Source organism: Sarcophilus harrisii, chromosome 5 (assembly GCF_902635505.1).
Source record: "Sarcophilus harrisii chromosome 5, mSarHar1.11, whole genome shotgun sequence".
NCBI classification, from domain to species: domain Eukaryota; kingdom Metazoa; phylum Chordata; class Mammalia; order Dasyuromorphia; family Dasyuridae; genus Sarcophilus; species Sarcophilus harrisii.
The window spans coordinates 68477729-68503359 of record NC_045430.1 but is presented as its reverse complement, the minus strand read 5'-3'; the positions used below and the strand labels follow the sequence as shown (position 1 = coordinate 68503359).

Here is a 25631-nt window from a genome sequence, read left to right as displayed (position 1 = left end):
CCTCACATAAAGTATCAGGAACTCAGATATTAGATTGTGAATGTGCTCTACTGTATTTAATGATAAAAAGAGGATGCTTATAGAAGTACTATTAGAGCTCTTCCATTTCACATCTTTTTCTTGTCCTTGTTCCATCTATAGTAAAATTATAATTCTGTATTGTCTCATGTCTTTTTTCCCCAAAATTTATTTTATTAAAAGGAACAATAAGAAAAAAGAAAAACAGAAAAGGAATAAAAAACAAAAAAGAACATTGTCATGTGCCCAGGAGAACATCAGGAAGGATTCAAAATATATAACAAATACCAGTTCAAGAATTTATTTATTAGTAGAAGAAATTATATTCATGAATGTTCATCTTGTTTTTTACTTCCTTGTGAATTGTTCTTTTGGTCTCTGCTGTGAATCTTTTTTACTTTTATTCTTTTTCCCCCCTTTCATCCCTTCCCACCCCCTAAGCAGGCCATAGTTAAGAAAGAATGCATTTATATATACATATGTAGAAATATACATACATACATACCCCTACAAATAAATACATACATATCTTTCCCATCCCTACTGACCTTTGCTTTAATTCTTCTCCTAACTTGCCTTGCTATTACTTTACCTCTCCCTATCCATGGATCCCTCCCTTGTCTTCTTTCCTTACTTTTTGCCTCCCCATCCACTTATCCCTCCCCCCTTATTTTTTTTTTTTTATAGATTTTGGAGGGTGTCATACCCTTCAAGTATATATGTAGCATTGCCTATTTAACCCATTCCCAATGTGAGTAGGTTTTCAAAACTACAAGCCCTCCTCCCCCCTCCAATGCCTCTGTCTATTCTTCTCTGCACCTCATTTGTATGATGTAATTACTACTTTTATCTTAATTCTGCCCCAATCTTTGTTTTGAGCTGTTGTATTGTTGATGTCAACCTTAAACATATGCTATAAATTTTCCATGTTAAAAAAACATAAACAATTTATCCATGTTGAGTTCCTTGAAATTGCTCTTTGATATATGCTCTTACATGTTAAATTTTCTATTAAGTTAGAGTTTGGTTGATAGAAAGTCCTGAAAATCTGCAAGTTCATCAAATATCCATTTTTCTTGTTCACTATTATAGATAATTTTGCTGAATATGATATTTTTGTCCCCAGACCTAATTCTTTTGATTGTTGGTAGATATGATTTCAGAACCTACAGTCTTTTATTGTAGCTGCTGATAAGTCTTGTACAATTCTAATTGTAGCTCTAGCACATTTGAATTGTTTTTTCTTGTTCCTTAAAAATTTTTCTCTTTGATCTGAGGGTTTAGAAATTTGGCAATAATATTCTTGTGCACTTTCCACAAAGAATGTCTTTTTTGTGGTGATCAGTGGATTTTTTTCTATTTCCCATTCCATGTTCTAGGACAATTATATTACTTCTTGCATTATTATGTCAATAATGCAAGAAATTTTTTTGGTCACAATTTTTAGTCAGTCCAATTATTCTTATATTTTCTCCCTCTTGATCTGTTCCCCAGATATGTTGTTTTTTTCTATTAGATATTTCACATTCTGTTCTATTTCCTCATTCTTTATAATTTGTTTTGTTATTTCTTGGTCTCTCGTAGCCTCACTGCCTTTCCCTTGCCCAATTATAATTTTCAAAGAGTTATTTTCATCTTTGAGCTTCTGTACCTCCTTTTCTAGTTAGAAAACTTTATTTTCATAATCTTCTTGTTTTTCTTAGATGGTTTTTATTTTATTTTATTTTTTTTAGTTTTTCCTTAATGTCTGTTATTTTACTTCTAAGTTCTTTTTTGAGTTCTTCAATAAATTCTCTTTGGGCAGGGAGCCATTTCACATTACTCTTTGAGGTGAAAGCTTTTTTTACTTCAGTGTCCTCCTCTGAAGATGAACCCTGATCTTCCCTGTTCCCACAGTTGAACCTGGATTTCTAATTACCTGAGATTGCCTCAGTCTTCCCCAATTCAGGCTCTGACTCCATAAACAATCCAGGAGATGAAAGTTTCCTGCTAAGGTTCCAATCACACCCAGTTGACCCGGGGGCTTCCCATTTAGTGTTTCTGTGGAGCTAGCCGGGAGGTTTTTGCATTTCACATGGGTTAATCCCAGGCTAGATCTTTCTTCAGATCTTCTTGGGTTGAATCAGTAAAACCCCTGTTTTATTGCAGTTCTTGATTTTTCATGAGTATATGAGTTCATGAGTATATACCTTGAGGCACAAATTTGTTCTCTTTGTGGGGGAAATCAGAAAAGTGAAATTTACCAACTTACTCCACCATCTTCTCAGAATCCTTCCATCTCATGTTTAGTAGGATTAAGTTACTTGATTACCTTCATACAGCTAGTAAGTAGCAGAGCTGGGATTTGAGCCCAGGTCCTTTCATATTAAAGCCAAGATTTTTCCCTTTATACACCATTATCTCCAGAAATACTCTTGGCATAATATGATTTAGTTTGGTCTCCCTCCAAACTTTCTTCAAGCTTGTTTCACTGCCCTTTATTGTTTCATGAGGTGATTCTGTTCTTCATTTTCATCTTTGTAATAATTCACAAAGGAGCTCAAATCAAGTCTGGTCTGTTTCATTTCTTAATCTGAAACTGTATTTTCCAACACAAAAAAAATCCTCTATTGCTTTCATCCTCATGGTCAAGTCATCTTGTATTGGAGTATTTGTTCACTTACTTTAAAGACTGCCAAAATGGCAATTTGAGAAAAATGAAAAATTCAAGAAACAGAGTTTCTGGTAATTAGTAATCAATCTGTTAATTAGGCTAACTAATAGTGAGTAAACTGGTGGTCAGTGTTTTCTCTTGGTAACCAAAGAACAAATCATGGAGATCACTGAATGCTTAAATACCTTTGGAAAAGTGCCCCTGACAGGTGAAAATAAGCTCTAATCAGTGAACAATTAATGAGATGGTGAACAGAAGGAAGGGAGAAAGGAAGGAAGAAAGAGAGAAAGAAAGAGGAAAAAAGGAAGAAAGAGAGAAGAAAAAAGGAAGGAAAGAAGGAAAGAAAAGGAAGGCAGGAAAGAAGGGAGGAGAAAGAAGGAAGAAAAAGAAAGAAAGAGAAAAAAGGAAGAAAGAGAGAAGAAAAAAGGAAGGAAAGAAAGAAAGAAAAGGAAAAAAAAGGAGGAGAAAGAAGGAAGAAAAAAAGAAAGAGAAAAAAAAATTGCCTAGTTCCAGGGGGTTCCCATTAGGGTAGCTCTTACTTTAACTCACAGAGGTTGTTGTATGTCCTTTGTTCTTGAAGAGGACTGTGACATGAGGGAGTTGATGCCATGACATGTAGCTGAAATGGATTTCACTGAGGGAGGGCTATGCAAGGTATGGATATTCCCTTCTTCATAGAAGTTGCTTCCCTGAATAGGGAATGTGAAGGGATAGGCTGGACATAGGATTGGTACTCAAGGATATTGCCACTTCCAGGGCTCCTGTGTTTATTTTTTTTCTTAAGGAGTAGTTGGTCAACAGTTGTTGGTGGCACTGATGAAAAAGATAGCTCCATATTCCTGGGTGCTGAAATTCCTTTATCTGATAATAATTTGTTTTCATTCCTTCCCTCTTCCTCATCTCACACTACTCAGATGCCTTCTTCCATAATCTGTTCTTTCATCCCTGTTTTACATGAAGGCATAGTGTTTCTTTTTGCCAAAATAAATCCTTTATGTGTCCTAGTGATCCTATCCCATCACATCTTCTTCAGAAAATTGTTCCCCTATCATCCCTACTCCCTCATATATCTTCATTAGGTCCCTATTTACTGGCTGCTTCCCCACTGATTTTAAACATGCCCATGTCTCCTCATCCTCTAAAATCCTTCAGTTGATCTGCTGGTGGGGCTCCATGAGCTATCCTCCCTTTTTTGTAAACTCTTTGAAGAAGTTTAGGCAAGAGAAATCTACAGTAGGTGCGTTTACTTTTTTCTTTTATATCTTAACTTGTTGTATTCACTCTCTCCCAAGTTACTGATCCCTTAATTGCAAATAGGGCTTTTCCTCAGTTCTTATCCTTTTTGACTTCTCTGTAGTCCTTGACATTGTCAACTATCCTCTTCTATTTGAAACTCTATATCTCTTTAGGTTTTTGTTACGCTGATTTCTCCTAGTTCTCTTTCTACCTGTATGAATGTTGCTTTTTCATCTCCTTTATTAGATTTTCATCCAAATGACAGTCACTAGCTATGGGGGTAAAGGGGTTCCTAAAATTTTTCCTGAGTCCTCTTCTCCTTATATTATATTTCACTTGTGGTCTCCTCTCCTATGGTTTTCATCCACATATAGATGACTTTCAGATTTACTTATCCAACCCTAATCTTTCTCCTAATCTCTAGTTAGCAATCTTCAATTGCTTAGAATACATTTTGAACTGGATATCCTATAGACATCTTAAACTCCCACTCATAATTCTCTCCTCCTCTAACTCTCCACTTATCCTAACTTCCTTGTTTCTCTCAAGGATATGATCATCCTCTCAATCACCCAAGTATTCACAATCTGCCATTCTTAAGTCCTCACTTTCACTGCTACCTATCCCTATCGTACTTTCACCCTCACCCTATAGCAAATATATTATCATGTGTTGTTACTTCTACTTTTGTGCCATCTTCTCTCCTCTGGCACTGCAATTGCTAACAATCTAACCTCCAGTAAGCTGTTAAACTGATCCTAATATTCAGGTCATATTTCTTCCCAATTCAATAATCTTCAGTAGGTCTCTGTTACTTCCAGAATAAAATAAGATACTCTGGGTTTAATACCCTTGGCCCTGCCTAGCTTTCCAGTCTCATTATGTCCATGTTCTTTGTGATCTAGTGACAATGATTTCCTTCTATTCCCTGAACAAGACACTTTTCTCAGCTCCACATGCTTTTCTTGACTGTTGTTCACACTTTAAATGTTTTCATTTCTCTTTTCTAGCTTCCCTGGCTTCCTTCAATTCTCATCTTAAATCCTATCTTCTTTGATAAACTTTCCTTAAATTTAGTGCTCTCCCTTTGGGACTAATTCCAATTTATCCTGTGTCTATGATTTACACATGAAAACCAATGCTTAGCACGTGCCTCGTACATAGTAGGTAGGCTTTTAATAAATAATAGTTGACTAGATAATTTTATATGCTCTGTATGATTTTAAATAATCTTATTTCACTTAGCAATTTAATTTCTTGATGTTTCAATTTCCTTACTTTTAAAACAATAACTCACATTAGGCTTGTAAAATGTTGTACCTGTGAGATAAGTAGTTTAAATATTATAATACCCATTTTGCAAGTGAGAGACTTGGTGATCATCAAAGTTGATGTGCCCATAATTATATATTTCACATAGATCTCTTTTCCTGTGGTTTCCACAAGAAGGCAGATATCTCCCAGATCTACTTGTCTAGCCCTTATCTTTTTCTTAACCTTTGGTCTTGAATCTTCAGCTGCTTCTTAGACCCATTAAACTGTCCCACAGACAAATTATATTCCAAAATTGTCCACTTATTTTTTAAATGTTGGAGTTGGATTTTTTATATAATATACCACACTATCTTGTAGGACTTATTTCTTTGGAAAGTTGCACAAACTGTCATATGCTTTGGGATCTTTGGATTAGAAAGGCTTTAAAATTAGGTGGTATTATTGCTAATATGGTAAGATAGTGTGGGATAATTGTATACTTGGTGGTGCTACAAATCTAACAGCAATTGTACGTGGCTAGTTTCTCTGAATTCTTCAACCTACAATAAAGCACAGTGTCACTTTGTTAAATAATCAAGCAGCTATATTGTTGCACATATTTTGGTCACCCCTTAAGTGATCTTTCTGAGAGCGTATTCAGTGTACATGTTTTTGACTTTTGAAAAGCTACAATTTCCATATGGCTTATGAGAGAGTTCTCAGCTTGCAAACTCTTAACACTATTCTCCTTTTCAATTGCCTGAAATGTGCTGAACTTATGGAACCTGAATGCTAACTTTAATTTAAAATTGACTAGATATATTGGGCAAGAAAAGAAAAGAAAAAATATATAATTATGGAAATCTAGTTTGGGTATTTCTATGACTTTGAATCTGCCTTTAATTCATAAGATCCCTTTTGATTTTACCTATCATATGTGCTTTATGTTATTTTTAAGCAAGGTTCATTGTAACCATGCACATTTTATTTTTATTTTTTTTAATTTTCCAAATTTATTTTATTTGAAGAAACAGAATAAGCAAAAAGAAAAACAGAAAAGCAATAAAAACAAAATGAAACCAAACAAAAGAGAACATTATCATGTGCCCAGGAAAACATCAGGGAGGATTAAAAATATGTAACAACAAATACCAATTTAAGAAAGTGTAGAAGAAATTCTCTTCTTGAGTATCTATCTTTTCTTTAACTTTCTTGTAAATTGTTTTTTTCTCTGCTGTGCACCTTACTTTATTCTTTTTTCCTCCCTTTCATCCTCACCCCCCACCAAGTAGGCTATACTTAAGAAAGGATATATTTATATATACATATATATATATATACACACACATAGATAGACACATATATATTTCCCTCCCCTCAAATAAGCTACAGTTAAAAAAAGATATATTTATGTGTACATATGTAGATGTATGCAAACACACACACACAATTATCCCACATACACACATCTTTCCTATCCCTGCTGACTTTCATTAAATTCTGCTCCATAACTTGGCCTACCATTACTTAACTTCCAGCAGAGATCTCTCCTTTGTCTTCTTCCCTCACTTTTTGCTTCCCTATCCACCAATCCCTCCTCCCTTATTTCTTTATAGATTTTGGAGGGTGCTATTCCCTTCATGGTATATATATATTGTTACCTATTGAATTCATTCCCAATGTCAGTAGGTTTTCAGAGCTATAAGCCCTCCTCCCTTTCTAATGCCTCTGTGTCTGTTCTTCTTCTGAATTTCATTTGTATAACATGATGATTATTTTTGCCTTTACTCTACCAGTCTTTCTTTTGAGCTTATCCTATTATTGATGTAAATCTTAAACATAAAATATATATTTCCTATGTAAAAAAAACATAAACAATTTGTCCATGTTTAAACAGTTTCTTCTTTGATATTGGCTCTTGTATGTTAAATTTTCTGTTAAGTTCGTGTTAGGTTGCTAGAAAGTCCTGAAAATCTGCAAGTTCGTTGTATGTCTGTTTTTTTTCTCATTGAAAATTATAGATAATTTTGGGGCAGCTAAGTGGTGCAGTGGATAGAGCACCAGCCCTGAAGTCAGGAAGACCTGAGTTCAAATTTGATCTCAGGTACTTAACACTTCCTAGTTGTGTGACCCTGGGCAAGTCACTTAACCCCAATTGTCTCAGGAAAAAAATTATAGATAATTTTGCTGGATAAGATATTTTTGGATGCAGGCTTAGTTCTTTTGTTTGTCTGTAGATGTAATTTCAAGACTTGTGGTCTTTTATTGTAGCTGCTGATAAGTTTTGTACAATTCTAATTGAGCTCCAGCATATTTGAATTGTTTTTTTTCCCTTGTTTCTTGCAAAATTTTCTCTTTGATCTGGGGGTTTTGAAATTTGGCAATAATATTCCCATGTGTTCTCCACAAAAGATCTATTTAAGGTGACAATTGATGGATTTTTTCCTATTTCTACTTTCCCCTCATGTTCTATCACTCCAGGACAATTTTCTAGGATTATTTCCCTTTTTTAGTTACAACTTTCTGGCAGTCTAATTTTCTCCCTCTTGATCTGTTCCCTGATCTGTTGTTTTTCTATTAGATATTTCACATTCTGTTCTATTTTCTCACTCTTTATAATCTGTTTTGTTATTTCTTGATCTCTCATAGGTTCACTGGCTTCCCCTTGCCCAATTCTAATTTTCAAAGAGTTATTTTCGTCTTTCAGACTCTGTACCTCCTTTTCTAATAGGTTAACTTCTTTTCACAATCTTGTTTTAATTGGATGGTTTTGTTTTTTCTTTAGTTTTTTTTCTCATTGTCTCTTATTTGATTTTTGAATTCATTGTGGAGTTCTATAAATTCTCTCTGGGCAGGGAGCTATTTCACATTACTTTTTGGAATAGAAGCTTTTTTCTTTTTCTTTCTTTTTTTTTTTAAACTAAAATATAATACATCTTCCTCTGAAGATGAATCCTGGTCTTCCCTGTTCCCAAAATATTTTTCAATGGAAGGGTTCTTTCTTCTTTCTCAGTTCATTTTTTTTTTTTAAATAAGTGGTATTAGTATAACCTTTCTAATAGTGGGAGAGGGTGGGGATGGTGCCTCAAACTTACCTTCAGTTCTTCACACACAGCAGGAACTCTAAATCAAGAGCTCCACCCTCCTGAAAGTGCCCAAGGCCAGTAGTGTCCCTGCCCTACTGCTTCTGCACTCACCAGGTGTTGGTTCCATCTCGCCCAGGGCTGTGTCTCAGCAGCACAGCTGGATCTGGCGTTCTCAATCCGCCAGGGTTCATTTTGTCTTCCCAGACTCAAATCCCCACTCAACCCCACTCGACAGTCTGGGAGGTCAAAATTTTTTGGCTTGAAAGTGATATGGCCTCCAGCAATTATCCACTGCCTTTCTGTGGCCAGGCTGACTTCAAGTTGAATCATCAGCATTCTGTTTCTTTTCTAAGTTTCAAATGTATCTTGAGGGGAGAAAAACTTAACTAATCCATTCCTATTATTTCAGCCTACATGATCTTTCAACAAATGCACTGCCTCTACACAAAGCCCATAGAAAAAGTCCTTGATATCAGTTTCCACTGCAGAAAAGGGCATCCCATGGACACTGACAAGTGGAGCAAGGAACCAATGAAGGGGAAAGTTTGTCCTTCCATCACCAGCTGACATAGATCTCACAAGTTGCTAATTCAGCCTCTTTAGAATCCCCTTCTGTTTCAGATTTGGCTTGTCCTGCAAGATTGACTTCCTATAGCCCTAATAGGCAGCTTGTATCTCTGGGTTTATGTCTCAGTTCTTTTATTGTCAGATTCAAAGAAGGTACACGTGACTTGGCTATACCTGAAGATGTCAGTCTAAGTGCAGTGACTAATTGCTTTCTGTCGCCGTGCATGGTTAACATGATGAGAGTATGCATCTAAGACTTTTTCTTTCTCATGTGCTCCTAAACTACAGGAAGTTTTTTTAAGAACAAGTAAAATAATTGGGAATTGGGAGTGGGGACTGGGGAGAGCTTCACTGAGTCCCTTTTCCCATTGACACTTCTGAGTGAGCCTTAGTAATGTTTGTAATACTAACATATATTTCTCCTTGCAGCATTGTAATGTTATACCATGTGCCATTAAATTTAAATCCATTCACACTGATATCATGTAAAGTAGCATTTATTATGAGAAGCAATAAAGGAAAGCAATGCTTCACTTTGAAATACCATTACATTTTTTAGTGTAGAGAATAACATTTTTGTCTTCAATTTTGGACTAGGTTTTTATAGTTGAAAATATCTAATTCATATTTACAAACTAAAAAGGTATTACACCTTTTAATTAAGATGTACTTGTAGAGTTTGAACAAAGATTCTTGCATGAGCAAGAGATAGTATGTCTATATGTGTAAGGCAATGTTTTCTTTTCAGGACAAGTAAGGATGATTTCTCTCTTCTCATACATATCTTCTTGGCAGCATGTACAGGAGTTTTCCAATTGAAATGTCTCATAGTTATATCTAAAAGAAAAGACAATATGAGCATTCATTTTAGAACTTTTTGTGTTAAGGACCCACGAATGACTATTTCCAGTGATAACAAGTGAGTATAAGCAATTTTGTTATACATCTGGACTAGCACAGTGTCCTCCTAGTGGTTTTTTTCTTTTCTATTCTCTTCCCCTTCAATTAATCCTTTGCATAAATGTCAGATTTCTCTTCTTTGTAATTAATATGGTCTTACCGCTCTTCACCAAACAACACATCTTTTTCTAGTTTGTATTTTCCTCCTTTTGTAAGACAGTGGATCAGTCATTGGACTTGGACTCAGGAAGTCCTAAATTCAAATTTGTCCCCAGACAGTAGCTATGTGATCTTAGGCAAATAATTTAATTTCCATCTGCCTTAGTTTCCTCAATTATTTCTCTTTTTACTAAAGCTTTTTAATTTTCAAAACATTTGCATGGATAATTTTTTTTAACATTAACCCTTGCAAAACCTTGTGTTGTAATTTTTCCTTGCCTTCCCCTCCTCCTTCCCTAGATGACAAGTAATCCAATATATTCAACTATTTCTTTAAAAGGGTTTAACACCACCTACTACCAGGGTTTTGTGAGGATTAAATTAAATAATGTCTGTAAAAGAATTCAGTGCAGTGTCTGACATATATTAGGCACTATATAAATGTTTATTCCCTTCCCTATAAATTTCTAATATGAATAAGTATTAGTAGATAGTTTCAACAAATTAAAGAAGAAAAACTGATGCTGCTGTATACATCATACTGTAAACTACATAGTAAATCAGACATGAAAATATCTAAATATAGTATATGACTATTGCTGTTCACAATAGTCATGTATTTGTTCTAATGTTAGAGTATCCAAAGAAACAATGTAAACATGTATATATGTGTATACATACACATGTATACATATACATACACACATATAGATAATAAAATTAAAATGTGTCAACTTGGGGGACTTGTTAAATGATGAACTTGCTTCATCCTTTCAATTAAATGTAAGTAAAAAGTATGTTACATATTCTCCAAACTATGGAAGGCAAATTTAGACTACTTAATGAACATTCACTGGTTACAAAGATTTTTTAAAAATGATATGAATTGAAAATTTTGCATTTTTATTCTTAAAAATATTGAATCAGTCTTTATAATTTTATTTTCATGTAATATCTTTGCCATATAAAAGTTGTACTATATGCACAGGTATAGATAAGTTGCAATCACTGAATCACTGGATGCAAGATCCATATTTATGAGACTATATAGATCCATTTGAGAGTTTGAAAAAAGTTCATAAAATTCAACTTGGAGTTAACAGTTTAAAAGGTGCTATCTTAAATTGTTAGAAAGAAAACTTTACTTACGTGGTCATCTTTTTACATTTTCCACTACATTTTGCCATTTCAACCTTCTTCATACAGCCTTTGTATGTAACGGTTACATTCACAGGAACTGGCTTGCAGTCTTCTTTACCTAAAAAAGGAATATTATTGGCAGAAGTAATGATTTAAATCATCAAATGCTAAAAACAAAGCAAAATACTATCAAACTAAAAATTCATCAAGAAGTTTCCTATACTTGTTGGTCAAGATACAATGGCAATTCACATATCTTAAATGTTCTTTTAAACAAATGCATAAACATGTTGCCTATCAAACTGGTCAAAATTTTTAAAAAAATTAATGCATCATTATATGAAAAATGTTCAGCTGGAAAACACCTCAGAAATTCTTTCATTTTATAAAGAAAAACCTGAAAATATCTCAAGTACAATGTTAATGCTCCACTATAACTTTCTAAAGAATAGATTCCCCCCAATAATTATGATGCATTGTACTGAATTATCCATGTACTCTCTTTCTTAACTGATCCTCCTTGTGACTGAATATAAATTTGTGATAAAGATTACACACAAAGAAAATTCTGGGAAAATAACTGAGTAGGACAGAAAATTCCAAGCTCTCTAGATTTCCTCCACAAGTAAGACAAAATAGCATCTCAAATTGAACATAAGAGTGGCAGAAATAAACAAGAGTTGGGGCAGAAGAGTGGTTCTCCTGAGACAGCTGGAGAAGATCCCAGAATGGAGGTTTGACCTGAGTGAACTATAAACACCTCCAGGGTAGCTCTGCTGAAAAAGCAAGCAAAAAGCACTTCCCACCTGAGTGGGAAGGTAGCTGGCTTCAGCCACAGGAATTTTCACCTTCTAGACAGTTTGGGGGGTTGGGCATCTGAACAGAGGAAGACTGAGGAAACATCTGCTGACAAAGAACGCCAGGCCTACTTGTATTGCTGAGACCTGGTCCTCAGTGAGAAGGAACCTGTGAGTGCAGAAGGAGAAATAGGGGTAGAGGATGCCTTTGGCTATGGGCACTTACAGGAAACTGAGTTCTTGGTTTCAGTTCCAGTCCAGAGGGGAGAAATTAAGGGTATAACACCTAGAAGCCTTACTCTTAGAAAGGAAGACATTTCCAGCATAGTGTGCCAGGGAACCTTAGCTTTGGCTTAGTGGGATAAAGGAGGGCAGAGGTTAGGCTCAAGACAAAGCTCAAAAAATAACATTAAGAAGAATCTTAGGTCAGAGGCACCATCCCCCATATCCCAAGAATAGAGATAATTATAATAACAAGCTACTATAAATTTAAAAGTGAAGAGTCAAAGGAGAAAGAACTCAAACATAGATAGTTACTATGGTAATAGAGAAGATTTTTGTCTTTAGACAAAAAGGTTTGTCTTTAGAGAATGATACTGAAGCAAAAATGTCTGTCCCATCCCAAAGAGTAATGTCAAATGTTCACTGCCCAAGAAGAATTCATAGAAGAACTCAAAAAAGATTTTAGAAATCATATAAGAGAAATTGAGGAAAAATTTAAAAAGAACAAGAACATTCCAAGAAAAACAAGATTATGAAAAGAAAGTCAACTAGTTGCCAAAGAAGATCCAGAATCTTAAGGAAGAAAATGACTCCAAAGTCAACAAAGTTAGAAGAAACCAAGATATAATAAAATGGAAATATATAAAGAATGAAAAAAATAGAAGAACATGTAAACATCTTATGAGAAAAATAGCTGATCTGGAGGACAGATCAAGAAGAGAAAACATAAAAACAATTGAACCACCTGAAAGGTCTAAAAAAAAAAAGGTCAAAGATAAAAAAAAGAATCTTGATTCAATAATATAAGAAATAATTAAAGAAAATTGCCTTAAAGTATGAGATCAAGAGGGGAAACTTGGAACAGAAAAAAAATCCACCAATCACAAGCTGAAAAATATCCTAAAAAGAAGGAATATCATAGCCAAATTCTGAAACCCAAGATAATATAATATTATGAGCAACAAGAAAAAAACAACTGTGGCAGAACTACAATTAGAATTATACTGGACCACAGGTCTCAAAACACTATACATTGAAAATGTTATATTCATTAAAGTTAAGCATAATCCTGAACAACAAAAAGAAAATGATATTTAATGAATTACCAGACTTTTAAGATTTTGTTGCAAAAAGACCTGAACTTAATAGGAAAATTGACATAAAAGAGCCAAGAGGAATATAAGATAAACTTCAAAGATTAATTACAAGGGACTCAATGAGGACACATTATTTACTTTTTTATAAGTAGAAATGTAAACTACATATTTAAGATTTTAATTAATAAATGTGTAGTCCAAATGAAAGGTTGGAGAAGAGATTAGTATGATATGATCCTAAAAAACAAAACCATTCAGGAGACAGTAAAAAGGTAATTATCTTATACAAATAAGGTGTGAGAGGAAGAACTGATACAGAAGAATTAGATGAGGGAGGAAGACTGGTAGTTCTGGAACCCTACTCTCATCAGAAATGGGTTAAAGAGGGAGCAATGTATATTTGGAGGGGCATACAAATCTTCTAAATTCAGAGAGAATTAAGAGGGTAAAGGAATAGGGAAGGCAGAGATTTTAAAGGGAATCCTATTCACATCAGATTTGGGTTAAAGAGTAAACATTTAGAATTGAATAAAAGTCTTCTAAATTTGTAAATTAAAAAAAGATGATGAGAGAATAGGGTAAGGGGGTATAGAAAGGTGTGTATATTAATGGGAATGGGATAAAGAGGGAACGACATAAATTTGGAAGGCTATAAAAGTCTTCTAAATTAAGATAGAAATAAAAAGGCAAAGAGAAAGTTGGGGGAAAAGATAAGGGAAGAATCCTTGGAGGGAACTAGGTTAAGTAATAGAAGGGCAAGGTAGTTAAGTAGAAGTAAAGCAGAGAAGTCAGGAAAAATCACAAATAAGAGATATATACAAACATAAAATAAAGATCAGGATTAAAATCTATTATGTAAACAAATAGGGACAGTAATCATGATCTCAGACTAAGTTAAAGCTAAAATAAATTTAATCAAAAGAGAAAAATTACTTATTATTGTCTTAGACTATTCCAAATAACTAGACAGTATAAGGTTGGAATATTGCTGTGGTTGAAGAAATGATTACTATATATATGTTATTTAATCTTAGATTAAATCATATATAGAAAGGTGTGCAAACTATTTGAGTCACTTTAAAGATGTTCCCATTGTTTAAAGGGATTCTGAAGAAAGCTAATAACCAAATGTGTTTTGCTGTAGAAAATGTCTCACATGATCTGTTTTCTGTATACAATTTGGGATTAATATATATTTACATTTCACATCACATCCCAAGCCTTTTGTTGTTTGTTACTAAAAATTTTAGAACAAAATAATTTGTGTAATGTTGAATTTAGGGATGAAAAAGCATCTACTTAGCATGAGTACTAGCTATAGGAAGATAAATTGTGATTTTTCTATGATGAATATCTTAACCATTACTAATGTGAGATTAGAGTCAATATTTATTATCTATGTGATCCTCCAGAGCTGAATCCACCTGAAAATATGATTATTAGAACTTTATATTTAAGACCAGAGGGCTGTTAACTGATATTATTCTAAAATAAATTTAATTTAATGTCAGGGATGATAAACAAGGAATGCTATTGAGCCAATGAATCAATGATTTCAGCAACCTTATAGGGTTTTGCATTCATGAACTACAAGTGGGGCTGTTATGGAAAAGATTGGGATAAGGACTTTTGGCAAGGGCGGAAGTAGAATTCTTCTGACTCAGTTTTCAAAATATGACATTTCCTCTGGAATAGGAAATAATTCATCTGTCCGACTTTAAGTCTGGCTCAGTGGAATTGTCTATTTATATAACTTTTGTCTTGAATTAACATCAAGATAAGTGAATATTTTCTATTATGATCCTATTCTTATTTTATAGCAAATTTCTATAATTATGTTATATGATCACTATGAAGACAATATTAGATCTTTTTTTTTGTTTTGGTTAATGCTAAACTACATCTGAGTTACTATAATATGATACAGATACAAAGTTTTAGTTATCTGGGCTAGAATTTTAGTCCTTTCTATATTCCAAACAATGAACTAATTATTTAGTCTTGACATCTGTTACTAGTTATATTTTCTTGTGTAAGTTAAGGTCCTTTAATTTCTCATAATGATATAGGGATTATTAGCAAATGATGCAGAAGATTTGTGAAACTGGAATATGATTCTTTTTTTTTAAGTGAGTATCATAACTATCTCAGTTCTGTGTTCAGGAAATGAATATCAGTACAATTAGTCATTTTAGAAGAAGAATAGCTTGTGTTCTCTTTTAAATGTCTTACAAGACATCCACTTTTGTTAGGGGTTATTCATTTGGACATGGTTAGAAGTTGAAGTGTTCTATTACAAATAACTTATTTCATATACATTGTTTTAAAATTGATTATGCAATGCATTTATATATCCCATCCTAGAATCTTTTGTTATAAATGAAGCTAATCTGGCAACTTTTAAATGAATTCATTTTTGCATTAGAGTTCATCTTCTTATTAAAAGTGTTCTATTATTAATTCCTTAGTGGAATCTCATCTTCCTAATGAGGGAATGAAAATATAAAAAATTGGGTTCTCATATTCTGTTTGTATGTGAGTTTCCTATATATAACAGCATGACAATTGGCTAACCTAAAAATGTAAATTCCCTGGTCTAAAAAAGGTTCCAAATTTAATTTTCTAGTAATAGAAAAAAGTTTTGAACTGATGTTCATCATTTAACCTGGTTATTGGCAAAGCAAATTTAAAAGCATGTTAAGACCAATTTTGTAGGAAACTTGTAGCAGAGAAGAGAATTTTTACAAGTGACCTTTTCTGAGAACATATCCAAACCAGAGTGTTGCATCAGATGTTTCCAGAGAATCAAAGGGACAAGACTTTTATTTTGCTATAGTACTTTCCCCCTTTGCACCTTTTATCTGTAAAGTCTACTTATCAAAGGAGATTGTCCCTTTGATTCTGTCAAAATGTTATCAAAAGGGATTTTCAACTCTGATTTTGTCAAAGCTTTTCCCTTTTCCTCTCATACTGGTTCCCCTCTAAGTCTCAAAGTTAGAAAATCATGATGAAGTGTTTGCCATATCAGTTAACAATGCATTGAGGAGGTTACATCTCTCAATAGAATCAAATGAGGGAATGAGAGAAATGATTATTGATAACCAATGATTTGGGGAGATCTAGAACTTCTCCCTTTTTCTGCAGTCCTGATTTTTAAAAAGTTCAGTCTCTTCCTGAAAATGAGATTGAACTAACTTTTTGTTCACTCGTGTAAGAGGAGTAACCATTGTGTTCTCAGGGTTATGTGGGGCATATATTCTTTGAATAGATTGTCCAAGGCTGGGGGTGGTCTGGGTATTGAGATAATCTGTTTGTCCAAGGTTGATATGATATCACTTCCAGCCTCTCATTGAACACCTATTCTTCCAAGGTATATAAACTATGGGTCCACTGTCACGATTGTCTTTTGTCTGAGAAAAATGGCCAAATGATCATTCTTTTATTAATAAACATGCTTGCTTTATTAATAACGTTATTATATTACGCAGAACTATATCTCTCAAAAGTTTTTAATAGCCAGTTCCATTGCAAAGAGGTGACTGAGAATAAAATATCTTCATTAAATATGTTGATAACAGAATAACACACACATATATACATGTATTTGTACATATAACCATACGCACAAATACATATAGACATGCACACACATATATACATAGACAATCAGATAGATAGATAGATAGGCTATACATGCAGCCATTGAGGGACTTTGTTTTACTTGACTGTGTATTTGTGGTGAGAAATTCTTTCTTTTAAATGAATGGGATTGAGAGAAAATCAATTTCTATTAATTTTCCTGAAAAATAAGTTTAAAAATATACATATGAAATATTGCATGAACATTTAAATATGGTAATTAAGTCACTATTATTAATTAACTATATTGCTTTGCTATAAAAGTTTTCGTAAAGTGTGAATAATCTATAAATGTTTACAATCTAAAAATGAAATATATCAATAAAACAAAGCTTAATTTAAAAAAAAGAAAGCAGTGATCACTAAGCTAGTTGGGCTTCATCAAGAGCTTGTCATCAAAGATAACTGTCATTTTTAATAGGGTTATCATGGCAATATTATAGTCTTTTGTGTTATCCACCTGGGAAAAGATGGAGAGAAATGGATTTTATGATAGTACAACTAGGTATAATAAAAAGTGGTTAGATACAAAGAGTAGCCACTATTGGGACAAAGAGACAACCATTTCTAGTAGAGTATCTCAGAGATCTGTTTTTGCCCCTGTGCTTGGATAAAGAAATACATAACATATTTATAAAATCTGCTGGTGCAACAAAGCAGTAGAGAGGAATTCTTTTTCATGGATGAGCAATAATAATAATAATAATAACAATAGCAATAATAATTGCTGGCATTTATATGGAACCTAATACATACCAGGCATTGTGCTAAGCAATCTACAAATATTTTCTCAATTGATCCTCATAACTAGAATGAGAAGTAAGGAATTTTATATTTATCTTCATTTTTACTGATGAGGAAACTGACCCAATAGAGGTTAAGTGACTTGTTCAATGTCATAGAGCTAAATAAATGTTTGCAGCTGGGTTTGAACCCAGGACTTCCTGACACTGAACCCACCATCTTATCCACCATGCAATCTCTGAGATCTCTTTTAATTGAATATTGATATTCTGTAATTTGTGAAAACTCAGAAAACTTACATTATATGCTATATACATGAAATTTTCTACAGTGCATTATAATATCATTTGAAATAAGCTATTATTTTCAGAAGATGGAATTATATATTGGTAATAAGAATACTCACAAGTATAGCAACATTTTTTTGAATCATATATTCTGTTTTCCTAGAAAGGTATGGGGAAAAAGAGTAGAAAAGTTTTTGTCAGAAATGTCTTTTTATATATTATCATTGATTCATTAAATATCAAACCACAGTGAAATGAGCTATATTAATGTAGTCATCTTAGACCCAGATAGGAAATGTTGAGTGAGGTAAGATTAAAGTTTAAAAAATGAAACATTAACTGAAAATAAAAACTGGGGTCTTCATTTTTTTTAATTTATAGAAGAAAAAGAAAATCCAAAATATTATCTAAATGAATTTTAATATGTATAGTAGAATTGCACATGTTTAACATACATTTGAATTATTTGCTGTCTAGGGGAAAAGGTGGGAGTAAGGAAGGGAGAAAAAATTTGCAACACAAAGTTTTGCAAGGGTGAATGTTGAAAACTATCCTTGCATATATTTTGAAAATAAAAAGTTATTAAAAATAAAATTTAATTTAAAATGTTATAAAGCCCATATAAAGAAAAAAGAGAATAAAAATAAAATTTAAGTTTTTTTTGTAGTACTTTTCAGTTAGTAAATTATATTCTTACTTTAATTCTTTTAGAAACATCTCAATGTTGACTTTGCTATCTCTTGTTACTTTCCTCCAAACCTCAAACCATTATCTTAAATATTTTGTACTATATTACAAATGCATGATTTTGTCATGAAAACCATCTTTAGCAGTGAACTAATTAATTACTCATGTGACAACTCTACTGTAAATCACTTACAATTATGAAGTAGAATTAAGTAACATCAGGTAAAAATACAGAGTATGTAAATATATATGTGACCAAATGAAATAATGTATATTAAATGCTTTGTAACTCTTAAAGTTTTATATAGCATATTTGATTCATTTTTTTATTTCACTTAAGTACATGCATTTTATAAAAATTCTAGTTTAAATGTAATTTTGGATTTCCTTTACTTTCAATAGATAAACAATTATAAACTCCAATTGTTTTCATTTTTAAGCATTAACCTTATTTCACTCACTTAGATACTCCACTGTATCTAAGATAAGCTCTCTAAGAGCTTTTCTCTCATTTTTTTATGTTATAAGGCTTGTTTCAGCTATATAAATACTGAAAACATGTTATAAATTTGAAAAATATATTTGGTCAGCAAAGTTTACAAATGTGAACATGTCTATGATTATTTGGCATTAGACAAAAATAAATTCTTTAGAGAACTTTTAGAAGATACAAAAATAATTTATCCATGATAGACCCAAATTTTTTATGAAAGAGAAAGAAGACAATTGCTTTTTTTTTTTAAAAAAAAGTGATTATTTTCATTTATTAATTTCATAGACTGATATACCTCTGAGCACCAACTCTGTCTCGGGCAATCTTGGACTGTAGTGACAAAGCCATTTGGAGAACATAAATAGGACACACATGGATTATGGGGATCATCAAATGATGCACCAATCTGGGGGGAAAAGCATCACAAACATATTATCATTAGACCTTGTATCTTTCTATTACTAAAATGGAGACATAATTTTTTTCTTTTCACTGTAAGATTCCAGTGAAAACCCTCCTACATAAGATAGAAAATAAAATCTACTTTCACACACAAAAAAATGGAAACCGTCTATCCAGATGCAGATTTGAGATTAAAGAAAATTTTCATCAATTTCTTCATGCATTGCGATTGTTTTATTTCAATATTTTTGTCAACGTGGGTATTGTCTTCCCTCATAATCTTGTCATAGCAGTGGACCATTTTTTAATAGTTCTATGATGGAAAAATTCATCATCCGGCAGATAATTTGATAACATTTATCTCTGAACCTTGGTAGGTTGATCCACAGAAAACTAAAATGTAGTCCATCACCTGGTGCACTTGAATCCTTGGTAGAATATCTTAGAATTTGCACATCTTCCAAGAATTCAGGTTCACCTCTGTACTGTGATGCAACATTGATAGTAGTACTTTAATAGAGAGTTTATTAACAAAAATCTAGTAAGATCTTAAGGTAACCCTAATTCTGCCCACTTGAGGTAAAACAGTTAAGTTACAAGAAAAAAAAAAACTGATTATAAAGAATTTGTGAGAGGAACACAATCAAAATAAAGTGACATACATGTATACTTATTGTGTATCTAAGTTATATTTTAATATATTTAACATCTACTGGTCATCCTGCCATTTAGGGGAGGGGGTGGGGGGGGTAAGAGGTGAAAAATTGGAACAAGAGGTTTGGCAATTGTTAATGCTGTAAAGTTACCCATGTATATATCCTGTAAATTAAAGGCTATTAAATAAATTAAAAAAAAAATAAAAAAAATAAAGTGACATAGAAGGTATGCCCTAAGATCAGTGCAGATGTAGCCCCATACCTTTTACCTCTTCTATATATTGAGTAAATTCATATTCTGTTTGGTGGCCATGATAAATTGAAAAATAGTTTATCATCAAATTAGAATTTAATTAAATTCATTGTACTATAATTCAATCTATTCAACATTTATTAAGCACCTAGATGCAAGATTAGAGGCAGCTAGATGGTTCAATGTATAGAGTGCTGGCTCTGAAGTCAGGGAGACCTGAGTCAAATCCAGCTTCAGACACTTATTAGTTGGGCCAGTCACCCAAACCTCTGTTTGTCTTACTCCACTGGAGAAGAAAATGGTAAATCTCTTAGAGTTTTGTTACCAAGAAAACCCTATGGACAATGCTGGCATGCTATGGTCCATGAAGTCATAAAGAATTGGACAACCACTGAACTTCATCATGAGCAAGCTACCATTCTAGACAATGGGGAATCACAAAGAAAATACATAATCCCTGAATTTGAAGAATTTATAGTCTACTAAGAGGAAATGTGAATTTTTGAGAATGAAAACAGTTATATGCAGTGAAGAGTATATTGGGAAAGAAGGAGAGATCAAAACAAAGTACTCTGGGAAACTTTGAAGGAAAAAACATGTTTTAATCTAATAGTGTAAGAGAAGGCTTTACAGGCAGGAAAGTAAACTAAAATATTTTAGATTTTTAGGGGAAAGTATTTTCTGCTAATAGAAATTTCAATGAACTAAAATATTTTTTAGCCAGAACTCGCTGGTTAACTGAGGCTTGTGTTGTGGTACATTTTCTACTTTAGACAGAATTATAAATTAAAAACCATGCTTATCTCTATCATGTCAGAATTTTTTGTCAACTACACAGCTTTATTATATTTCCTATTGTTAGTAATTTCTCTCCGAAGGACTGAACAAACAAACAATTGGAGCCAGCTGCCTCAGGTGTGCAGTGGTTAGAGAGCAAAACCTGGAGGGCTTCAGGAAGAGTTCAAATATAATAGCTTCAGGCATTTGCTAGCTGTGAGACCCTGGGCAATTCACATAATACCCGAATGCCTCAGTTTCCTCAACTGCAAAAAAATGAGCTACTAATAACACTGACCTTCCGAAATAGTTTGAGGATTAAATAAGATAATATGTATAAAATTTATAAAATGAGAGAATATTTATAAATATTAGCAAAATATTTATAAAAACTTGGAATATACTAGGCACTTTAAAATTCTTGTTCCTTTGTAGCAAAAATTTTTAAATGTATAAAGGACTATCATTGTAGAAGTGATAGGTTCTATGTATGTTCCTGTGGATATACCAATATTTTTGTCACTAGATTATTTATGCTTAATATTAATACCAAATGTATCATTTATGTAATTGCAAAACCCAGACAAGGTTTTTGTCTGAAAAGTTTAAGCTTGTCAAGATGTCAATTTTGTTTGTCAAAATTTAGCTTTGCATGGACTATATTACATCGTTGTTCTTATAAACAATCCAATTTCTATATAAAGAGGGGGTAGATCTTGTGTTTGTTGACTTAATTTCTGATAGTATGAATGTCAGTTCTTCCCAGTTTTAGTTACACTTAAAATACTAAAAATGTAAATGCTGTAAATTATGTCTGCTTCATTAGGCAATTTTCACATTTTATTCTGTTAATAATCCCCATTCCAGCAGTTAGGTGGCACAGTGGATAGAATGCTGGACTCTTCTTCCTGAGTTTGAATTTGACCTCAGACACTTACTAGCTATATGACCCTGGACAAATCACTTAACTCTGTTTGCTTCAGTTTCCTCAGCTGGAAAAGGACATGGCAAAATGCTTTAATATCTTTGCCAGAGAAATCCCAAATAATGTCACAAGAGTCAAATACAACTGAAATGCTTGAACAAGAAAAACAACCTCTAGTCCTGGAGTTTTATATGATTATCTACATTTTCTCTTTTTAAGATTATCGATTTGTAGAGTACTTGTTTGGCCTTTTGAAATTCTTTTTGGGGAAAAGAAAGCTTATTCCATTCTGTTACTATTGGGATCACTGACTTTTTAAAATGAAAAATATCTTTGATATTGCTGAAGTTATTTAGAAATATTTCATTGGATAACATTTATTTGCTTATTCAGTTATTTGATTGTTTACTCAGATTTGTTTATATATTTTCTAAGTAATGCAATGGCTAAAATTCTGGAATCAAAAAACCTGAATTCAAATGTAATGTCAGAAACTTACTAGTTTTGTGATTCTAGGAAAATCACAATCTCTGCCTGGCTCAGTTTCCTCATTTGTAAAATAAGGATAATAATTACACTTATCTCTCAGGTTTGTGATGATACCTAAAGGAGATAATCATTGTAAAGTACCTTGTAAACCTTAAAATGCTATATAAATGCTGGTTAACTATTTCTGGTAACTAAAACATTTGGAAATTGACAAAGATTTTACCTTATAATCCATGTGATTGTGAAAACATGTTCTTGGCTCTGAAAGACAATCACAGTATTCAGTACCACAATAATCAGTCCCATAATAAAATATGAAAATAAAATAATGGACAATAAAAATTGGAAAAAAATCAGTATACAAGTGTCAAACATTATAATGCCTTCCTCCAAGTAATCATCACCACTTTTTATGACTGTATACTAACAGTATTCACATTTTCCAATTCATATCTTGACTCAGTCCACAAACATTATTTTATCTATGGAATAGATATTAATTAGATTAATCATTTTGTAAAAGAATTAGGATGTGTATTTGAGAAGAGGGTGAATAAGTTGTAGTATATGAATATAAATGAAATATTGTTATCCCTTAATAAACATTTATGCCAAATAAAGAATTCAGAGAAACTGAGGAAAACTCGTCAACTTTCTCAGAACAAAGTATATTAACGCACGTTGTTACATATTTTAAGTATTCAATATATTAATATAATTTGTTAATTATTAAAAACAATTGATGATGGCCAAAATAATGTCAAGGAAAGTAACATTGAAATTCATTAGATCTCTGAGTAATGCAATGACCAATCCTGTCTTTAGAAGATTTTCACATGTTTCTCTCTACTTGACAGAGAAACAGTGTACTAAAGGTATAAAATGAGGCATATGTTTTCATACATGACCAATATATTAATGTGTTTTCCTTGATTATTTTTACAAGGTAACAATTTTACAACATAACAAGTGGATGGGGTGGGATTGAATTCTTGGGAAATAACAGTGATGTTAAAAAATAGAAAACATCAATAAAAAATGTAAAGAGAAAAAAAGAAAGAAAAATACATACCACAATATGCAGTTTCACAGCAAGATTCATTGGATTTGTGTTGTATCAACTTCTCTCCATTTGCACAGGTGGGTAGAATGGGACATGTCCTGGCCTTACAATCTACAGTCCTTGCATCACTGCAGGTACACTGGTGGCAATTTATAATCCATGTGTCTCCAGGCTATGGGTACAAAGATTTCTTAGAAATCTAATTAAATTCAAGGATATTAGTACATGAGAACGTACGAAAGACAGATAACAACAATGGAATGAAAACATGTACTCACAGATTTTTCTTCACCTAATGGTCCATGACACACTGGAAAAGTGAAATAAGAAATGATTTAAAGATACTAGAATATGATACTAGAATAAGATCAGTTGACATTTCTAAATGTAAAATATAATATTAATAGAAATTAAGTATATGTATAACATATTAATAATAATTTAAAATAAAAGCATTTTTGACTCATAGAAAAATAAGAATTGAAAGTATTAAAAATCTATTCCACTGTCTATATTTGATCATCTCTAAGCTACTTCTAGCAATTACAAATAACAATTTTTAAATGTCCAAAAAAGATTCTTTGAGTTTCCTTGAATGCCTATGTCAGAGTTTAATATTTCTTGATGATAAGAAGCTCTTACTTTTATCTAACTAGAATCTAAACAAACTATTAGATCTCAAAAAGACATTTATCTTTTATTCTGACTCTAACAATTTACCGGTAAGGATACTAAGACCTAAAGAAGTGAGGTAACTTTGTTACTGTCAACTAAATAGATTATAATATAATTTAAGCCTATTTCCTTTGGTTTCACCTTAAGAAAATTAGATATGTCCTGTGTTAGAAAGAAAATAAAGAAAACCTTCACAGGGTTAGGTTATTTACTAACATCATCATTATATTATTATTTTGCTTTTTGCTGAGGCAATTGGGGTTAAGTGACTTGCCCAGGGTCACACAGCTAGGAAGAGTTAAATGTCTGAGGCCAAATTTGAACTCAGGTCCTCCAGACTTCAGGGCTGGTGCTCTATCTACTGCACCACCTAGCTGCCCCCTAACATTATTTTGATGAAGATAAATGCAAACATAATTTTAATATAAAATGAGATTCTCCTATAGTTCATCTAGTTTATCTTTTCAATCTAATCAGTGATTGCTACAAAATCATTTATTGTAATTTCCTTATATCAATGAAAGATATTATTCAAATATTCCAGTAATTTATAAATTAATGTATTCCCTAGTGCCTAATTTTACTATTAAAAAGTCAAAAGCCCACAATTTATTTTTGATATGATCACTGAAATATTTTTTTACAATAAGAATTTTAAATTCAGAATAATTATTGTGGCTATGTTTTGTGTCTTTGTGTGTGTACATATATGCACATCCTTGATACATGGGCAATGGAATAGAGAGAGAGAGGGGTGAAGTTTACAATAACCTTACCTGGGGCTGGTCCTAGACATCCTATATAAAATAAGAATATTGTATTAGTTTTTAAAACTACTACAGTACTCTTCTAGTAGACTACAAATTCATTAATTAGTCCATAAAATAGTCCTCTTATCTATTTTTCTCTGATTCATTATTCCATTTCTAAAAAGCACTGGCAAATAGTTACAGACTCACAAGTAAGCAGAGTAAGCAGTAACCTACAATACTATCATCTGTGATATCCTGTCCCATCCTACCAAAATCTTCCCTCCCAATCAGTCATGGTTTCTGGAATTCTGTTATTAGAGATTCTTTCTTTGGGGTTTTGACAGCTCTTTTGGTGTTCTAGAGCCAATAGTTTTATGCCCTAGCACTATATCCACTTGTTGATCATTAAGAATTTTCACATTGAGAATACCAATAATCAAATGAAAATTTAGATAGTCTAAACCCAGTGCAATTCATAGTATTCTCTACCCCTTTACTACCACTCTGTCTCCATAATTTTAAAGCAGAAGAGATTAATATGTTAAAATCTAAATATACTATCAAAATACGGAACATCATAAAATATCAGCCAACTTCAAGGGATCATTTGACTACATGCAGACAAAATTCTATGAGATTTGGATACAAGATTGGTACCAA

The 25631-nt window shown here is 32.5% G+C and overlaps 1 protein-coding gene across 1 annotated transcript in view; it reads right to left on the bottom strand.

Annotated features, from left to right (window-relative positions):
• Positions 1 to 9297: 9297 nt before the first annotated feature.
• The window catches only part of LOC100932131 (submaxillary mucin-like protein), a 52806-nt gene continuing 36472 nt past the window's right edge, over positions 9298 to 25631 (bottom strand). The window contains exons 17-24 of the mRNA XM_031940169.1: positions 24996 to 25016; positions 23823 to 23854; positions 23554 to 23716; positions 22705 to 22742; positions 19275 to 19385; positions 17919 to 17958; positions 11023 to 11131; positions 9298 to 9651 (exon numbers count right to left, since the gene is read on the bottom strand). Coding sequence (XP_031796029.1) covers positions 9474 to 9651; positions 11023 to 11131; positions 17919 to 17958; positions 19275 to 19385; positions 22705 to 22742; positions 23554 to 23716; positions 23823 to 23854; positions 24996 to 25016 — 692 coding nt within the window. The 3' untranslated portion in view covers positions 9298 to 9473. The remainder of the gene's footprint in view (positions 9652 to 11022; positions 11132 to 17918; positions 17959 to 19274; positions 19386 to 22704; positions 22743 to 23553; positions 23717 to 23822; positions 23855 to 24995; positions 25017 to 25631) is intronic.